Genomic DNA, 17,832 nt, shown 5'->3' on the forward strand with positions numbered 1-17,832 from the left:
ACAACAGGTACAAAGAATCACAGAATACATCACACACGGTTTCAATTGGAAACAACAAACCGGTGCCATTTTCCTCGACATAGCCAAAGCTTTCGACAAAGTATGGCACATCGGTCTCCTACATAAACTAATAACAGCAAAAGTACCAATACACCTAGTCCTCCTGATCAGCTCATACTTAAAAAACAGAAAATTCCGAGTGAAAATACAAGGAATAATATCCACTGAACGCAAAGTCACAGCTGGAGTTCCACAAGGATCACTACTTTCCCCCCTACTATTTGCCATCTACATGGCTGATATCCCACAGAACAAAACAACGATTTCTGCCTACTACGCAGATGACACAGCCATTTTAACCAGATCACTATGCCCAAAACTGATAACAAAACGACTTCAAACCGCAGCAAATGAACTCGAACTCTGGTTCAAAAACTGGAGGGTCGACGTAAACGGAGATAAAAGCGCAGCAATACTGTTCACAAGGAGGAAAAAATCCCCCCACAACGCAGTACACATATTCAACAAAATAATCCCATGGGTAACAACAACGAAATACCTAGGAATACAACTTGACAAAAAACTACACTTCAATACCCACATTACACACACATGCGCCAAAGCAAACACAGTCATAGCCCAAACATACCCACTAACCAACAGACGCAGCTGCTTAAGCATAGACAACAAACTACTCATCTACAAATCAATCATAAGACCCATAATAACATACGGATCACCCGCGTGGAGTCACACAGCACCTTACAACATCAAAAAACTCCAAACAATACAAAACAAATGTTTAAGAATGTCATTTGACGCCCCATGGTTCATACGAAACACACAACTCCATCGAGAAGCAAATATACCGACAATTCTCAAATACCTCCAACAAACAGCCACAAATTACTTCACACAAGCAGCCACCCACCCAAACCAACTAATAAGGACAGCGACAGATTATAATGAACAGGATAAAATGAAACACAAACGCCCCAAAACAATCCTGCTATTCCAAAGCTAACCACAAACCATACAGCCCGAATAGGGCGAGCACTTGCTCAATAACTACTCGCCCCCTCCCTCAAGAGACACACATACAAGACAAAGGGAGTAAAAGCCAAGGGCTTGGATCTCCATCACACCAGTTTAAGTCACAAGTCTCTGACGCACACGTTGCTTCTGTTCAGTACTGGCGCACTCGCGACAGCGCGTAGTATACGTTTGTTTGGAACTCATACTCGCATTTGTTTTTCAAACAAATTTCAAACTACTGTTTTTTATGCTTGTTCTGTTATTACAATTTTAAGTCTCTGTAATTTTTTATATACTTCTTTGATTGTGATACCTGAGGATGTTGTTCTATTCAACGAAACTAGTAAACTAGTAGTATCTTTTTAAATATATCTTGTCATCTTTTTATCTCTCGGTAACAGTCATTAAAGCTTTTCCATATATATATATATATATATATATATATATATATATATATATATATATATATATATATATATATATATATATATATATATATATATATATATATAGCAATTTGTAGTATTAACTCGGTATTGGGATATGTTCATATTTATATATACTGACTATAACCGAGACTAGAATAACAATTAAATTTATTCAAAACGCAACATGTTTCATCGGATTGTTCGACTTCAGGCGTGGGAACATAGAAAACAAATAAACATTATGAGAAACATCGTATCACTATACAAACGACTATTATAAAATTCAATTAGTTTTGAACTGTAGTTACAGTCCGTGTTGAAGTTCTATTGTTAAGCAGCTGCGTGCATCATAATTATATATATATATATATATATATATATATATATATATATATAGATTTTTTTTATTGATATATATATATCAATTTTTTTCATAAAACTATGTATGTTAACCGAGTCAATGATCATTCTGTCATATATATATATATATATGTATATATATATATATGTATATATATATATATGTATATATATATATATGTATATATATATATATATGTATATATATATATATGTATATGTATATATATGTATATGTATATATATGTATATGTATATATATATATATATATATATATATATATATATATATATATATATATATATATATATATATATATATATATATATATACATATACATATACATATATATACATATACATATATATACATATACATATATATATATATATATATATCTGTATATATATATGTATATATATATATATGTATATATATATATATATGTATATGTATATATATGTATATGTATATATATGTATATGTATATATATATATATATATGTATATGTATTCGTTTGTATGGAACTCATACTTGCAATTTATCAAACATGCTACTGTTTTTCACTTGTTCTGTTAATACAATTTTAAGTCTCTGTAATTTTTTATATACTTCTTTGATTGTGATACCTGAGGATGTTCATGTAACGAAACTAGTAAACTAGTAGTATCTTGTTAAATATATCTTGCCATCTTTTCTCTCGGTAATAGTCATTATTACTATTACCGAGAGAAAAGATGACAAGATATATTTAAACAAGATACTACTAGTTTACTAGTTTCGTTACATCAACATCCTCAGGTATCAAAATCAAAGAAGTATATAAAAAATTACAGAGACTTAAAATTGTACTAACAGAACAAGTATAAAAAACAGTAGCGTGTTTGAAAAAAATGCAAGTATGAGTTCCAAACAAACGAATACTACGCGCTGTCGCGAGTGCGCCAGTACTGAACAGAAGCAACGTGTGCGTCAGAGAGATTGTAACTCAGGCTGTTGTTGATATGAGAGGAATCTAGAGAAATTTCCCTAGATTCAACAATCTTTCTTTCGAGTTCATCGTAGCACACATGGATGTTAGCAGTTTGAGTCCAGTTTACAATGTGCTGGCGGCCTTCGTCTGAGTTAGCTGAAAAGAGAACGTGGCTAGAGAGAGCGCTAGCTCTAGTCCTGTTATAGGAGATATCTCTACGGTGTTCATCCAAACGTAGAAGGATGGATTTAGCAGTCTGTCCATAGTATGGCTTTCCGCAATCACATAAAATCTTGTATACTCCTGGAAACTGAGTAGGAAGATGTTTCTGTTTATGTTTGCTAAGTAATGAACGAAGTTTTGGAAGCGTAGTGAAGCACGTTTTGAAGTTGAATTTCTTGAGAATCTTTGCCAGTTTTGGTGAAAGAGAGCTGATGTAAGGCAAGGAGATGAAGGCTCTTGGGGAAGAGGGATCTTCAGAAGTAGTTGAGTGCCTGGGGGAAAGAAATTTGTCAATTTTCTTTGGAGAGAAACCATTATTAATAAAGTTTTTTTAAGAAAACGGAGTTCATTTTCAATTTCAACAGAAATTGAAAATGAACTTGTTCTGTTGGTACAATTTTAAGTCTGTAATTTTTTATATACTTCTTTGATTTTGATACCTGAGGATGTTCATGTAACGAAACTAGTAAACTAGTAGTATCTTGTTTAAATATATCTTGTCATCTTTTCTCTCGGTAATAGTCATTAAACCTTTTTTATAATATTCCAACCGAGTAAAAATGAATTTTGAAAATATATATATATATATACAAGTTAGCCGGTCTTGGCCCCGGGCAGTAGGGTTTTTCCGCCAGTTTTTCTGGTGTTTTTCATCCCGCAAGCAGGCAAACCGACTCCGTGAACACACAAGGATACAGCCTAGAATACCTTGAGGCATAGGAGTGACCATTCTATCCTCGTATTTCGGTTACGAAATCCAAGCATGCTTGGAAGGTTGTGGGTCTTAAAGGCCTGTTAAAGCAGTTGAGATAGATGGTACTACAACAAAGGAAAACTATGAGAAATTGTTGACAAGTGGATAAATATTGCATTTATGTTTGAACGTAAATAGTAATCTGTGAAAGTGCAAAACATTGCCAAAACATAAAATAAAATAATATGAAATCTATACATGGTAAGTCAGTACTCGAATAATATTCTTCAAAAAACGTTAAGGCTAAAAGAGCTTTGTCTACTAGCTGACGAATGAAAGGTGTTAGGATATTAGAAATATAGATCGAGGTTTTCACTGGGTGTCGAGCATTCGTATGTGGTGAATAGGAGAACACCATGACTGCAATCTATTCGATATAGCAGCTCTGAATGCAGTAAATAAAGAGTAATGGACAAATGATTGTGGAGCTGGCAACCGCTTGTTAGACTATTTTCATTCACTAGTTTTCATTAAACCAACTTAGTGAATTATGGCCTAACTTCCAAGAGGAATTGGAGAATAATAAAATGGCCAGATCGCTACTACCCTACTTTTTTCCTGTTTCCATTCTTTCTTATCTTGTGCCATTTCTAGAGTTGCTCCCCACTCTTCCATGAATCTTTTCACTACTTCTCTCCATGTCTTTCTCGGTCTGCCTCTTCCCATCTACATCAGATTCATTGTCCTATTTACACTTTCAGCTGCTGAGTTCCGTTCAACCTGTCCAAACAATCTTAACCTATTTTCTCCCATTTTTCAACTATTGGTACCCCTCCCAAACTACCTCTGATAAATTCATTTCTAATTTTATCCTCATTATTCCACACATCCACATTACATTCTCACTTCGACCACATTCATCCTTTGCTCATGTATTTTCTTTACAGCCTAATATTCTGATCCATACAACATGGCAGGCCTCACAACTGACTTATAGAACTTCCCCTTTAGACGAATCGGGACACGATTGTCACACAAAACAGTGCTGGCTTGTTTAACCATCCCATGCTAATTCTACCAGTCACCTCTTCATCAATTTCACCATCTCACTGTAACATTGAGCCTAAATGGCTAAACTTTTCTTTCCCCTCCAAAATATAGTTTTCGATCATTACTGAGGTATTTTCTTCATAATTTCTTTGTCCGCTAAAACAGCACTCCATATGTTGTTTTGTCCTACTCAATCTTAATCCGTTACCTTCCAAGGCCTTCCTCCCCTCTTCCAATCTTCAATTAGCCCTCTCTCTTGTATGCTCAATCAAAACCTCATCGTCTGCAAACATCATACACCATGGTGCCTCTCCCCGCACCAATTCAAGAAGATCTCTAATATCAATAAAAATAAATATGGACTAAGGTCAGAGCCCTAGATTAGCAGACTACCAAAATTATTGCATATTGTATAAAATAAACAGAAAAAGAACTGAAAGACCCAGAATGTGATGGTATTCTGAAGCAGAACAAGCCACACGACCTGAAACCAGGACCCCCTCCCCCAGAAAAAAGGCAGGAACCGATCAGATGCCTCGGCGATAACAGCATTTTTCTTTAATTTTTTTCGTGTATTGTATCTAAAGGTGGTAGGTAAGGCTGGCTATAAAATCTGCTGTAGAACATGAATGGCGAAATCCCTATTGGTGATCACTAATTATTTGGACGGCCTCCAGGTAGCGAGGAATTTGTCTCTTAATGACATTCTTCATTCTTTACGAGAGGATTGAGATGAAGACAATGGAGTAATAGTTTGATAACTGACGTTTTCTCTCTCTCTCTCTCTCTCTCTCTCTCTATCGCTCTATTCTTTTTAGTGACAAGCAAGATATAGGCTTTGCTTCCATGCTGTGCAGATACCAGACGAGTATGACAGCTTGTATAGGCGATATAAGATGGGTTTTATTTTGGAGCACACATTTCAAGTGTACAGTTAGAGAGAGATACTACCTGGACCAGGAGAATTATTATTATGTAGGTTATTCAGTAGTTCCTAATTTATTTTATTTTATTTATTATTTTTTTTTTTTTTTGCAAATGATCAAAAGGAATGTTACGAGTTCGTGATAGAGTGAGGGGTGATTTTCTTTGGGTCGTCTATACAAAAGTGGAGGAGAAGACTGTTACCAAGGGGTCAGCCTCATCTTTAGGTGTTGATAATACCACGATATACTGTCTGGATATGAATAATATGGACAGTGGCGAACTGGCGAACAAAGTACGCTCGGGAAATTACTTGAGACAGCCTACGAATCCATTCTTTTATATTATTTTTTTCTTTTACAAAAAGAAAAAAAAATGATTTTTTAACACATGGCAGATATTTAGACCTATTAGCACGTCTGCCCACCGGGAAATTCCGGGTGGACAGCCGAACCAACCCGTCCTTGAATGTGGAAGTACAGAAAACAGAAGTTGGGCCCAGCTTTATTCAGTGATCAGAAGCTCGATTCTCGTTTGAGCAGGAGAAAAGTCATTTGCTTGCTGTTTTTTTTTTTTTTTTTTAAATCTTCTGTTTAATATTATATTTTATATATTGCATCTTAAGTTTTTTTTCTTCTGGAATTATTCATGTCCATATTGCACATTTGAAAGATTGATTAAATTAATTGATGAATGGGACATTCGCTTCATCGGGAGGTACCTACGATCATTTTGACACTTCCTTCGAGAGCCCTCTTTAGTTAAAATGTTTAGAAGACAGTAATTTATTATTCAGCAAGAAATGAAGTGATTTCATAATTTAGTTGTATTTCTATTTGATGTTTGGAACTACATTCCAATATAGAAATATGCAGACAAAATATTAGAGAAGACGAAAAGCAGGACATTACATAAAAATCTCGTATTAACCTCTATTTTTTGGTGGGGGGGGGGACGCACTGTTCCGTACAATTTATTTGTCTTAATGAATTTTCAGAAATGCAAGCATATTTAAATTACTTCTCTCTACCATCACTTCCATTATTCGTTTGCCAATTAATACTGTGATAGGGTGGTTAATTCTCTCTGCACAGTGCATTGTGGCTGTCAAGTGTAGGTGTTCTTTAGGTTTATTTCCATCTTTTGCGATAAAAAAAATGAATAAGCCGTATTAAATCGGCTTATTCATGACAATATTTTTTTATAAGTTAACTTAAATGAAAACTCAGATATGACAAGCATATAAACTTAAACTCTCTGAATTGCCTTCTCTTTCCCATATTATCAGTTCATATTTCAATGGTAAAATTTTAATGGAACCAGAGCATAATTTCTTATGGGCTATTTCAGAACAGATTGCACTAGAGTAGTACGTAAAGGGGGGGGGGGAATGGGAGGAGGAAGGGAATCATATTGGTATTTCTAGAAAATCTGAGACTCCAAGGAAGAAATTCGCGATTAAAATCTTCCACATGTAATACGGTCATTAGTATAGAAATGCTCGTTTTTCAACCTGGGTATATATTTCTCGTAATGGCGGTAAATAAATAAATAACAGTATTACGTAAGTCAATTCTTCTTGTCCGTTCTTCTTTCTGGTTAGCGATCCATATTTCCCTTCCTCTAAGATTTACTCGAAGATTAAATACGTAAAAACCTAAACTCGAATCTGATCATGACGTGAAGAACCTTTATAAGGACTATTTCAATTAAGGGGATATTAAATCCCACATTGTTTTAAAACCGAATAAGAAACTCAGAGATTGGAATCAGAGAGTTTCATGCCAAATATAGTAAACTATAAAAATATCGGCGAATACTAGCGTGAGCTGATGCAAGTAGTCCTAGACGTAGTACAATACCGGGCAACTCGTTGCAAAGGTGAGTAAAGTTCTGATCGGTATTCTTGGGTATTTTCCATAATGTAAAAACACACTTCCTAAGAAATGTATGCTGTTATTACTTTTTCAATTGAGCATTATCCAGTCTTATATAAAATTGGAAGAGTGCTCCTTCCCACAACTCACCTTTTCATCTGCAATACTGGCGAACCGGCCAATGAACGCATATTAATTATAGACATAGCACATTATGGGAATAAGGGAATACGTGTGCGAATCTGCATGATACAGTGCTGAATCGCATTATGTAAAGAGTGAAAGTTAAGTGATACCGGTAAACGTTTTTCTGTGTGAAATAATTATCAAATAACTTCAAACGAATAATTCATTGTCCATTACAATGTGCATTGCAGCTCCTCTTTATTCATTAATATATTTAAATGAAGCCTGATATTTAAAGTAAAAAAAAAAAAAAAAATTGTTTGCTAGAGAATTAGAATGGAGGAATTCAAAACTTTTGATTCTCGAATACGAGTGTCATTTATAAAAGAAAAAGAGCCTAACGTCTTTATCTCGCAAAAAAAAAAAAAAAAAAAAAAAAAAAGCGTAATCTAGAACCATTAAAATCTACCGAACGCTAAATAATGAACAAAAAGAGAAAGTGTTTTTCATCAGTATAAGTAATTCAGTTGAAAAATGCATGTAAACGGTTAGTAAGGAAAGAAATACAATCAATCCGATGATGATTCAACTAAACTCCAAAGACAGTCAATGGTTTCATCTACAAATTATTGTAGTAAGAATTTTATTTAATATACTCTTACTTCACTGATGATTTCACGTTTTATTTTATGACTAGTATCTGAAATTCGATGATGGATGTGGGATGTCCATGGATAAGATATAAGTGGATAGTAATATGCACTGTATTTTAGATAATAAGAATACTAAAATTTACTCCTTATTTTCCATTACTTCTTTGCAGTTGCATCATTATTAATTATGTTAATTGCTGTAGTTAGAAGAGAAAGATTTGTAAGAACCTGTTTTGGAAGTATATTAAGCGATAACCATCCCTTAAAAACTGCATTAAACATTTAACACTCATGCAAATACATTCATTCTCTAGTTACCAAGTTAAAATTCAAATAAATTAGTTTTTGATATGTTTGGAGCAATTTTTAATGCGTCTAATACTCACTGTAAGCTTCTTGTGAATTTAAAGCTCCCATTAATCGTTTGAGCATACCGGTTCATTACCTTTGTTACCCAGGCTGTAAATTTTAATTCCCTGTCGTAGAGTGATGGATGTCGGCAATTCCACGGAAGAGACCTCATTAATACACAAGAAGCTTTTCAGCTTATTGTGTTACATAAGGCTAATAAGATGCCCATAACATAGTCGATATTTACATTCAGCCACGCAGAAACTGTTCAATGAACCCAACTCTCTCATCGCATCTTAACCTCCTTTGGCGTAGGAAAGGTCATCGGGCTCCACGGTGACCGATACTTATTCAAATCTCGTTCTCTGCGTGAGTCTTTTATTTTTATTCGTGTTTTCTTTCCGTAGAGTATCCTCTCAACAGAGACAAAAACATGAGAAAGGTTGTGTGTATGTATATGGAAGTTTTCGTTGTTGTTTGCTGGCAGCGTTGGATAGTTGAATATTTTTCTGCTTGCATATCCAATTCGATGCTTCCACTCTGACCACCTCGGCAACGAACTAACAAAAGATTCCACAGTGAAATCTGGGAAACTTAATTACTAGTCATGAACAGTTATAAGAACCGCTCATGAATACTATAAACAATAATTAACGAATAAAAGAATTTATGCATTCTCATCCAGAATAAACTACGCGCATCTGTGCTTTATTTCTTTTTTTTTTTTTTTGTATTAATCTAGAAGTAATTTTCAGTATTGCCTAATGCCCATAAAAGGGTCATAAAAGTTCTATATTACTATTTTTCGGAAATGGTCTGAAAAGAATTTTCTTTCTCTCTCTCTCTCTCTCTGGAAAATGCCGTTCCTACTCGTACAGCTGATGTCACGCATTTTTCTTTATACTCTGCATTTTACACATAGTCAAAATTCAGGTGCAGCTTGTCTATGTTATCTATGAAAGAGGAACATAAAAATGTGCCTAAGAACATCGACAATGATATTTTAGCGCACTCCACTTGAAAAGATAGAATCAACTTGTTGAGCAACATGAAGGTAGCTGTTAATGCTCACTTTATACCGGTTTCGGGCTGTTTATAGCTATGGCTTGACTACACTGAAATGTAGCCACGCCCAATCCAGAAAATAAAGCGACCCACAAGATTTCTTGGAAAGACGTTATGTCCATTAGTGTCTTTCGGTTTCAGATACTTGACTATATATTTAAACCAAATTCAATAACTTGTACACCGGAATATTACTTACATTAGTAGTAATATTTACTTAACTATGAACTGAGTAATATATATAATATAATAAATATATAAAATTGCAGAAGTTCTCTCTCTCTCTCTCAGTTGTGTAGTAGTATAAACTCAAACTTAAACTCTGGACAATTTAATACTTCTTGAGTGATTTGAAGAAAACGTTCATTGAACTCCTTTCGCAATATGCATAAGCGCCTGCGAATCCGTTTAGTCCGTCGGTAGGAACCCAAATTAATTCTTGGTAATGACTAACTAGGTTTTATTGAAATTCGGTATTTAGTATCCATATATGTTGAGCCAATTTAACTTTCATTTCATTCGGAAAATGTGCATGTGTAAAATATAGCAAAACGTTTCAAAATTATACAACACCAGCTGGCAAATAATTAAGTGAAATTTGGTGTTTAGGGTGATTGCTAAAATGTTTTCACTTAGCTCAATTTTGTTTACGATGAAACCATTTTTTATTCGCAAAAATTAGAAAATTATTTAAAATTACAATGGTATTTAGATTGTCGACTAATTTGGATCGGGCTATTTTTAGTGAAAAAATTAGCAACACACACAGCACAGTGCCTTGTATATCCTCTTGTGGCATGGCGTTATATCAACTGAAGAAAGAAAAACCATTTATAGTCGAAACTAGTTGTTGACTAGAAGAATCTTTTCTAGCAGTTAATCGTTCTTAGCACAGATAAGCAGCGTTTTTATCCACCGGAAACTCTGGTTTATAAAACCTCAACTCAGAAAAGTCTACCATTGAACTCCTCACTGTTTCATGCAGTAATACCATTTAGGAATACGAGATATGGCGACAGTTGTCTAACGATTTCTACCGATGATTTACAAACTTAAACTCAGCCTTTCAGAATATCGAATTCATGGTAGTCCCGCAGATGTATATTTTGGAGTAACATCAGAAATCATGTTGCATTAATGAAACAGCGAACAGCATTAATGAAACATTATTCAAAACAGCGGCGTGACTACGATTTTTGTTCCATCCACCGATGTTTTTGGGGAGAATCATGACTCCCTTGAGGGAACCAGAATTCCCACTTTCGTTGATCTTTCTGATTTTCACCGTCAAGCGATTTTCATCTTATACACGTGGACTCTTGAGCGGTTTTCTCTCCTTCATTGTGAAATTTACGGTACGATCATCACCTTAGATGCCTTTTTAAGAAGCTTTTGGTTGTAGGCAACACAGTTTTGTTTTCTTTCCTTCGGCCGACTGTATCTAGTGAGTTGTTTTCCTGTATACTAGAAAAGCTAATTGATTGGGGGATCTCATCTCTTTTTCCATTTCCAAAACAGAATTGTTCGGCCATTGAGAAATTATTTATTTATTTGTTTACAGCAAGATGATGTTGCTAGACCGGGTGAGAATCCACTGTTATATGCCGCAGTGGGATTAGAACGCACAACCAGTCAGGACGGCTTCTGTAAGTCAACTATACGGAAGTTTTTTTTCCTCATCATTTAAGAAGAGGCAGCCCCTCCTCCCTTAGCATATTCGTAAAGAAACAAAAATGTCTCGGCTTCTAACTGTATATAAATTCTTGTATACTGGTTTAAATATGTGTGTTTTGTTTTCGTTCCTATCTTTCTGTGAATTCCTTGGCAAGCAGATAATAAGAATTGATTACAATCACTACTATGTATATATTCTGCATAAATACTAAGAAAGTATAAATACTGGTGTGGTGCTGCTTACTGGTTGGTCCCCTGGGTATGCATATTTTATACCACTGTAAGCTGCTATCATAGAAAAAATAATGTAAAAGTGACATTAATAATGTTGAGACACTGGTATGTTGGTGTGACATCTGAAGCTCTTTAAGAGAGGGACAGTTACTCAAACTAACGATTCTTGTAGTTTCGCGATGCCTGCGTGACGAAGGTCCATGAATCGAAAGATAATCAGTTATTTGTATGCTGGATGCAGTGGTTCTGGAATGTGTTTTCCGGTTATAATGATTTCTTAGAATAAGCGGATCATAAAATGACGGATGTTTATATATATATATATATATATATATATATATATATATATATATACACATACACACACACACACATACAGGAATTTATACAAAATTCCTGTTTTTTTTTTTTTAGTGTTTTGTATATCATCTTTTTCTCATAAAGTTGCAAATTAACCATTGCTCGGTTAATAAAAACGTTATTTGAATACGACGAATAATTTACTGTGTTCCACCATTCACTTGTATAATCCTTTTGTAGATTCAAAGTGTCATTTTTAACTCGGTATTTCACTTTCTGTAAAATTCTATTTAAAAGAAGTATTTAATTCGCCTAATTAAAAGTATATATCAGTGATCCAGGGCGACCAAAAAAAAGGGTATGTTTTCATACATATTTATTTATTTATTTCTCACGGTATTGTCGTAGATAAACAAAACGTGTCTCTTGGCATGTATTGACTGACTTCGTTTAGGAACACTTCTCATTGACGGCCACGACAACGCGAACTGTTCGCATTAAAAATTTAAATTCAAATACTGTACTTCGTTCGAGCCATGCGGTCGGAACTCTCCGCACAAATTTCTGAATCATTCGTATCTCAAATTATAAAGTTCTCAGCGATTGTTTCACCATTCCTGCATACATGCATGTACCTGGTTTTCTGCTCTTGTGAACCTTTAAAAAAAAAACTTGACCTGAAGTCCCATCTAAGTCTAAAATCTGGATTCATGCAACTAAAAATGCATTTAATAACTAAAAAAAAAATGTTTCGCATGTTTTGTAATTTATTATAACTCAAATCTTAAAAAATAAATACTTTTTATAATTACTCGTATTTGAATGCAAGATTATTATACCTTCATTTCGAATGAAATATTAAATCATAACCTTCTAAACTGGCCTAGCCTGAGAAGAGGTACGCCGGTGTTCTTAAAATTTTGAAAGAGGTACCTGGGCAATGACGTTTGGAAAATAATGATTTAGAGAACTGCTTTTCAGGTTGGGTTCACATGAAACTGTTAGTTTGTGAACTAACCAGAAAATAACAAGTAATAGAAAAAACTCTGCAATCATTATTATGACGCGCGCTATTGTCTAATCCAAGTACGGAAGGCATTTGGGGATAACTATTCTGAGCATGATTCAAGCTCATTTTTATTTTTATTTTTTTTAAATTCTTTACTTAAAAGTAAATTTTAAAGTGGTATTAAAACATTTTTAACTTCTAGTTGGAAAATAAACATATTATAAGTTGCTGACCCGGTTGTCCGATGGTTAGCGTATCCGCTCTCCCGCCAAAAGGCTGCAGGTTCGAATCCCACCGTGGGCTTGGATGATTGTGATGATATCAGGTGGGTGGTAGATGACGTTGATGTGGATGATGATAGTAGTTGCGATTCGTTGGTGGATTGAGGTGTCCTCCCTCGATAAGTCTTTGGAGGTGGCATATAATAATATTCAGTTTTTTTTTCATACCCTTACAATTACTGTATCTGCATACTGGTTAGAAAATTGATACAAAATGTGTGTGGGGGAGAGAGAGAGAGAGAGAGAAATCGTTCATTATCCAGAAATATTTGGCTTCAAACTCTGTTTCGGTTTCCAATTCGAGAAAATGTTATTAAGTCACAATTCAAAGAATTCAAACTCTCTGGATTATTTCTGTTAAATGCGCTTGTTTTCTCCAGCGTGTTTGTCCATTTTTCGTAGGGGGAGGGTACCAAGTTACCAGGAGAAAAATCATGCACCTTCATATATGAGCTGATAGATACGAAATCCAAATACGCTTATTTTTAAATAAAACACGATTCGAATTCTTCCGTTTTTCTCAATCCAAGAAAGGGAGGATCAATTCGGATCTCTTTATTTCTGTTTTAATATTTTTCTTTTCTTTTCTTTCAGAATTCCCAATTAATAATTCACTATATTTATAGCATATAGCTTTGTAACACAATAACTACCATGTTAAGTGTAAGTACGAATAAAGGCTAACACGAAACCGCTTTGTTCCTTTATTTATTAGTGGAAGAGCAAAAATTGTTTTAAATATGCATAGATTGTAATCGTATTCTTATGTGAAACCTACCTTATTACAGCTCATATCAACTTATAAACCTAGAAAAAAATGTGTATAAACGAAATGGAGAAAAAAAATGGCTCTAATAATGCCTCCTTTCCACTAAACTGGATTGAATTATAATGAACAAATTTTATCATATCATACATGTGAGGAATGATAATGATGTCGAAATGGCCATGTATAACATCAAATTATTGTTATTATTATTATTATTATTATTATTACGTGACACCTCCAGGGAGATCGAGGATAGTTTTATTTGCATTCCGTTCGAAGGGGAACTGCTTTCTCTTTCATGATGTTTTATCTTTTCTTAGCTTCAGTTCTTTATTACATTAATGAGTTTAGTAATTACTTCAGTAACTAGATTGTAGCTGGTTGAGAAGTGAAAATATTTTGCGTCTAGATTAAGTAAGCTAAATAAATATTTTTCTACATTTTTTCCAAGTAATGATATAAAATATTTAACAGTATATATATATCAACTTATAAACTTATGTATATGGAAGCCGAAAGATACCAGAATAACAACTTGCAAACGTATTGCTGACATTTGAAGGCTTTCTGGAAGCCATAGTATTGTTGGGCAATAGTATGGCCCAACGTGAGCATGATCTCGTGTAGCCAAGCTACAGTCAGATAGGTTATATCTAAGATTATTATTAAGATGGACCGGATTGGGGACAATTTCCCGTTGATTCCACAACTCTCCTCTCTAGTTCATCATAGCATCTAAAATGTTCACTCATTGGTTCCAGACCACTGGATGAATGACAGAAACTTTAGGGTGAACAGAATTAAGAACGTGATTAGATAGTGCGCTAGCTCTATAGTTCTGCCATATGTGATTTCTCTTACATATTGTAAGAGAAATCACATACGTTCTTCCATACGCAACTGAATGGATTTCTTCGTCTGACAAAAATAGGGCACATTGCAGTTACACGAAAGACGATTAACTCCTGGATACTTTCGCTGTCATGTTTCGGTTTAGGTGTATTGAGTAAGGAACGGAGTTTAGATAGAAGAGCAAATGAAGTGCGGATTTTAAATTTTTTGAGAATTTTAGATAACTTTGGTGAAACGGAGCTGATATACTAGAGATAAGAAGCCTTTTACATCATTACTATCTTCAGCACGGTGAGCAGGTGGATTAAACAGCATCCATTAATTTGAAGCCTTGGACGATTCTTGAAAGGCGTTCCTGAACCTTCTCAACAATCGACACCCAAGAATACAATTTACCTCAGAATTTGAAATTAACGGTTCTCTCCCGTTAATGGATGTCTAACTCACTAGTGTGTCATACAAACTGAAGATCTTGATTTATAGAAAACTCACACATATCAACAGATATATTCATACGCAATCTCATCATTATCCATCCCAAAAACTGGCATCATTTCTACTTGAGGTAAACGTGCTCGCTCTTTCTTCTGTAAAGAAGAAAAGATCATCAAAGAACCACAGTTCATTTTTACAACCTTTTAGAAAAATGGTTATCCTAAACAGATTTTTCGTAAGTTGCTGTTTAATCCACCTGCTCACCGTATGAAGACAGTAATTATGCAAAAGGCTTCATATCTCTACCTATATCAGCTCCGTTTTACCAAGGTTTGCTAAAATTCTCAAGAAATCAAAATCTGCACTTCTTTTACTCCTCTATCCAAACTCCGTTCCTTACTCAGTGCACCTAAACCAAAACATGACAGCCTAAAGTAGCCTGGGGTTTATCACCTTTGGTGTAACTGCAGTGGGCCCTATTTTGGTCACACGGAAAAATCCATTGGGTTGTGTATGGAAAAACATATGAGACATCATGCATAGCAGGACTAGAGCAGAGCACTATCTAATAACGTTCTTAACTCTGCTCAACCTACAGATGATTCTATCACTCATCCAGTGATGTGGAACAAATTAGGAAACATTTTTATATACTACGATGAGCTTAGTAGTATTAATTGTCACTCTTCTACAAGAGATTATGCCCGCGTGAACATGCCCAATAATAACATGACAGCCAGAACTTCTTCAAATATTAGTAATACTTTTGCAAGTTAATTTAACTGTTACTCCCTTCTAGTACTTTTTTTTTTGTATTTCTTTTCTCATGTTATGCATCCGATGAAGTCTTCTAAGAAGATGAAATTAGTTGTGCGCTCCAATAATAAATGGTGTTTTTCTATTTTGGTAACTCTCGGCTTCCAGCAATTAAATTTATTTAATTGTGTCATATAGCTGTTTTGGACATCTAATTAGACAAAAAGGCCTTCAGAAATTAATATTAGAAGGGAAACTGGATGGAAAAAGAGGGAGAGGTAGACCCAGTAGAATGTGGTTTGAAGACATTAAGGACTGGACTGGCTTTAATTACCATCAATGTTTCAGAGCAGCAAAAGAAAGAAAAAAGTTCCGTGACATGGTTGCCACCTCCTTCTAGGGGATATGACACTTGAAGAAGAAGAAGTCATATAGCTGAGTAAATCAGTTGTATTCAAATATATACTTACGTGCATTCACCTGGCTTCTCACAATGACCATGAGTGGGATGACATCCTTGCTTGCAAATAGCTAAAAACATTGAAGCTCAAATAAGTAAAATGTTAATAACTACATGGCTAAATGTTAATAAATAAATTTAACGATAATACACTCAGCACATTTTGAATATTAGATATACTAATGACAGGAAGGATGAAGTTAGTACAAAAGCATCATCATAATCAAACAACTATCTTCAGTCCACTGCTGGACGAATGCCTCTCCATGCTTCTATTTTAACTGGTCTTGTGCATCTCTCTCTCTCTCCACCACAAATGTACACAACATCTTGTTATCTCATCGTTCCATCTTACCATTGGTCTTCCTAGTTTCCGATAACCAGTTCTTTGTGTCCATTCTGTTGTTCTCTTTGTCCATCTATTGTCAGACATTCTCATCACATATCCTGTCCAGCTCCGTTTGTTGCCTTTTATTACTAAGCAATGACCATTACCTTTGTTTGCTTCCTTATCCAAGTATTATTATTTTTATATAACCGGGTTATTTCCAAAATGGTTCTTTCCATGTTTCCTTGTGTTGTTTTTCAGTTTCTCGAGGTGTTTTTTAGTCAGACTCCAGGTTTCACTACTAGAGATCACTGCTGGGAGTACACACTGGTTGTACATCTTTCTTTTTAGGCAGTTTAGGAAATTGCTTTTAAATTTCTCTCTATAATGGTTACAAAATTTTCATCTTGTTGTTATTCTAGCTGAAATTTCATTATCAAGTTTATGGTTTCGGTACACACATGTATGAATGACAGTAACTGTAAAGAAGAGGAACTAATATTTTTCTCTTAAAATCAGTTTCTGCGTTGTAGTTTACGATTGTAGATTGAAAATCTATTAATTAAAACTAGTGATGTGACATGGAATCTCCAGAGTCATGAAAGTATGCTAGATTTATACATAATTTTGCTAGAAAAATTTAATTTGAAAATACTAGTGTCAAATTTCGATCCAGCACTAATAACGAAATGCTCATTACGCCCCTTCGATTGAAGAACTGCCTCTTAAAAGATTGTTTCTTCAAAAACAATATATTAATACAGAAACTAACACCTTATTTATGTATTTATTATTGCAAAAGTTGTTGCGCCACTAATTTTTTTTTTTCCCGGAAGAAAACCTTACCTCGGTTAGGATACCACTCGTTTCGTCCCAGTGAAGTCCATAAATTGCTTATTGAAATTTTTGGCTTGATACGAAAAGTGGAGTAGTAAGCTATTCTATAAAACATATTATCGGTGATATTGCAGAA

General features: G+C 34.5%; 1 protein-coding gene across 1 annotated transcript in view; it reads right to left on the bottom strand.

Annotated features, from left to right (window-relative positions):
* LOC150101565 (protein jagged-1-like) overlaps positions 1–17,832 on the bottom strand; it is a 246,161-nt gene that overhangs the window by 115,707 nt on the left and 112,622 nt on the right. Inside the window, exon 4 of the mRNA XM_090400841.1 lies at positions 16,542–16,602. Within this exon, the coding sequence (XP_090256967.1) occupies positions 16,542–16,602 (61 nt within the window). The remainder of the gene's footprint in view (positions 1–16,541; positions 16,603–17,832) is intronic.

Source organism: Typopeltis vanoorti, chromosome 11, assembly GCF_054136105.1.
Source record: "Typopeltis vanoorti isolate ZY-2024b chromosome 11, IOZ_Tvanoo_1.0, whole genome shotgun sequence".
Taxonomy (NCBI): domain Eukaryota; kingdom Metazoa; phylum Arthropoda; class Arachnida; order Uropygi; family Thelyphonidae; genus Typopeltis; species Typopeltis vanoorti.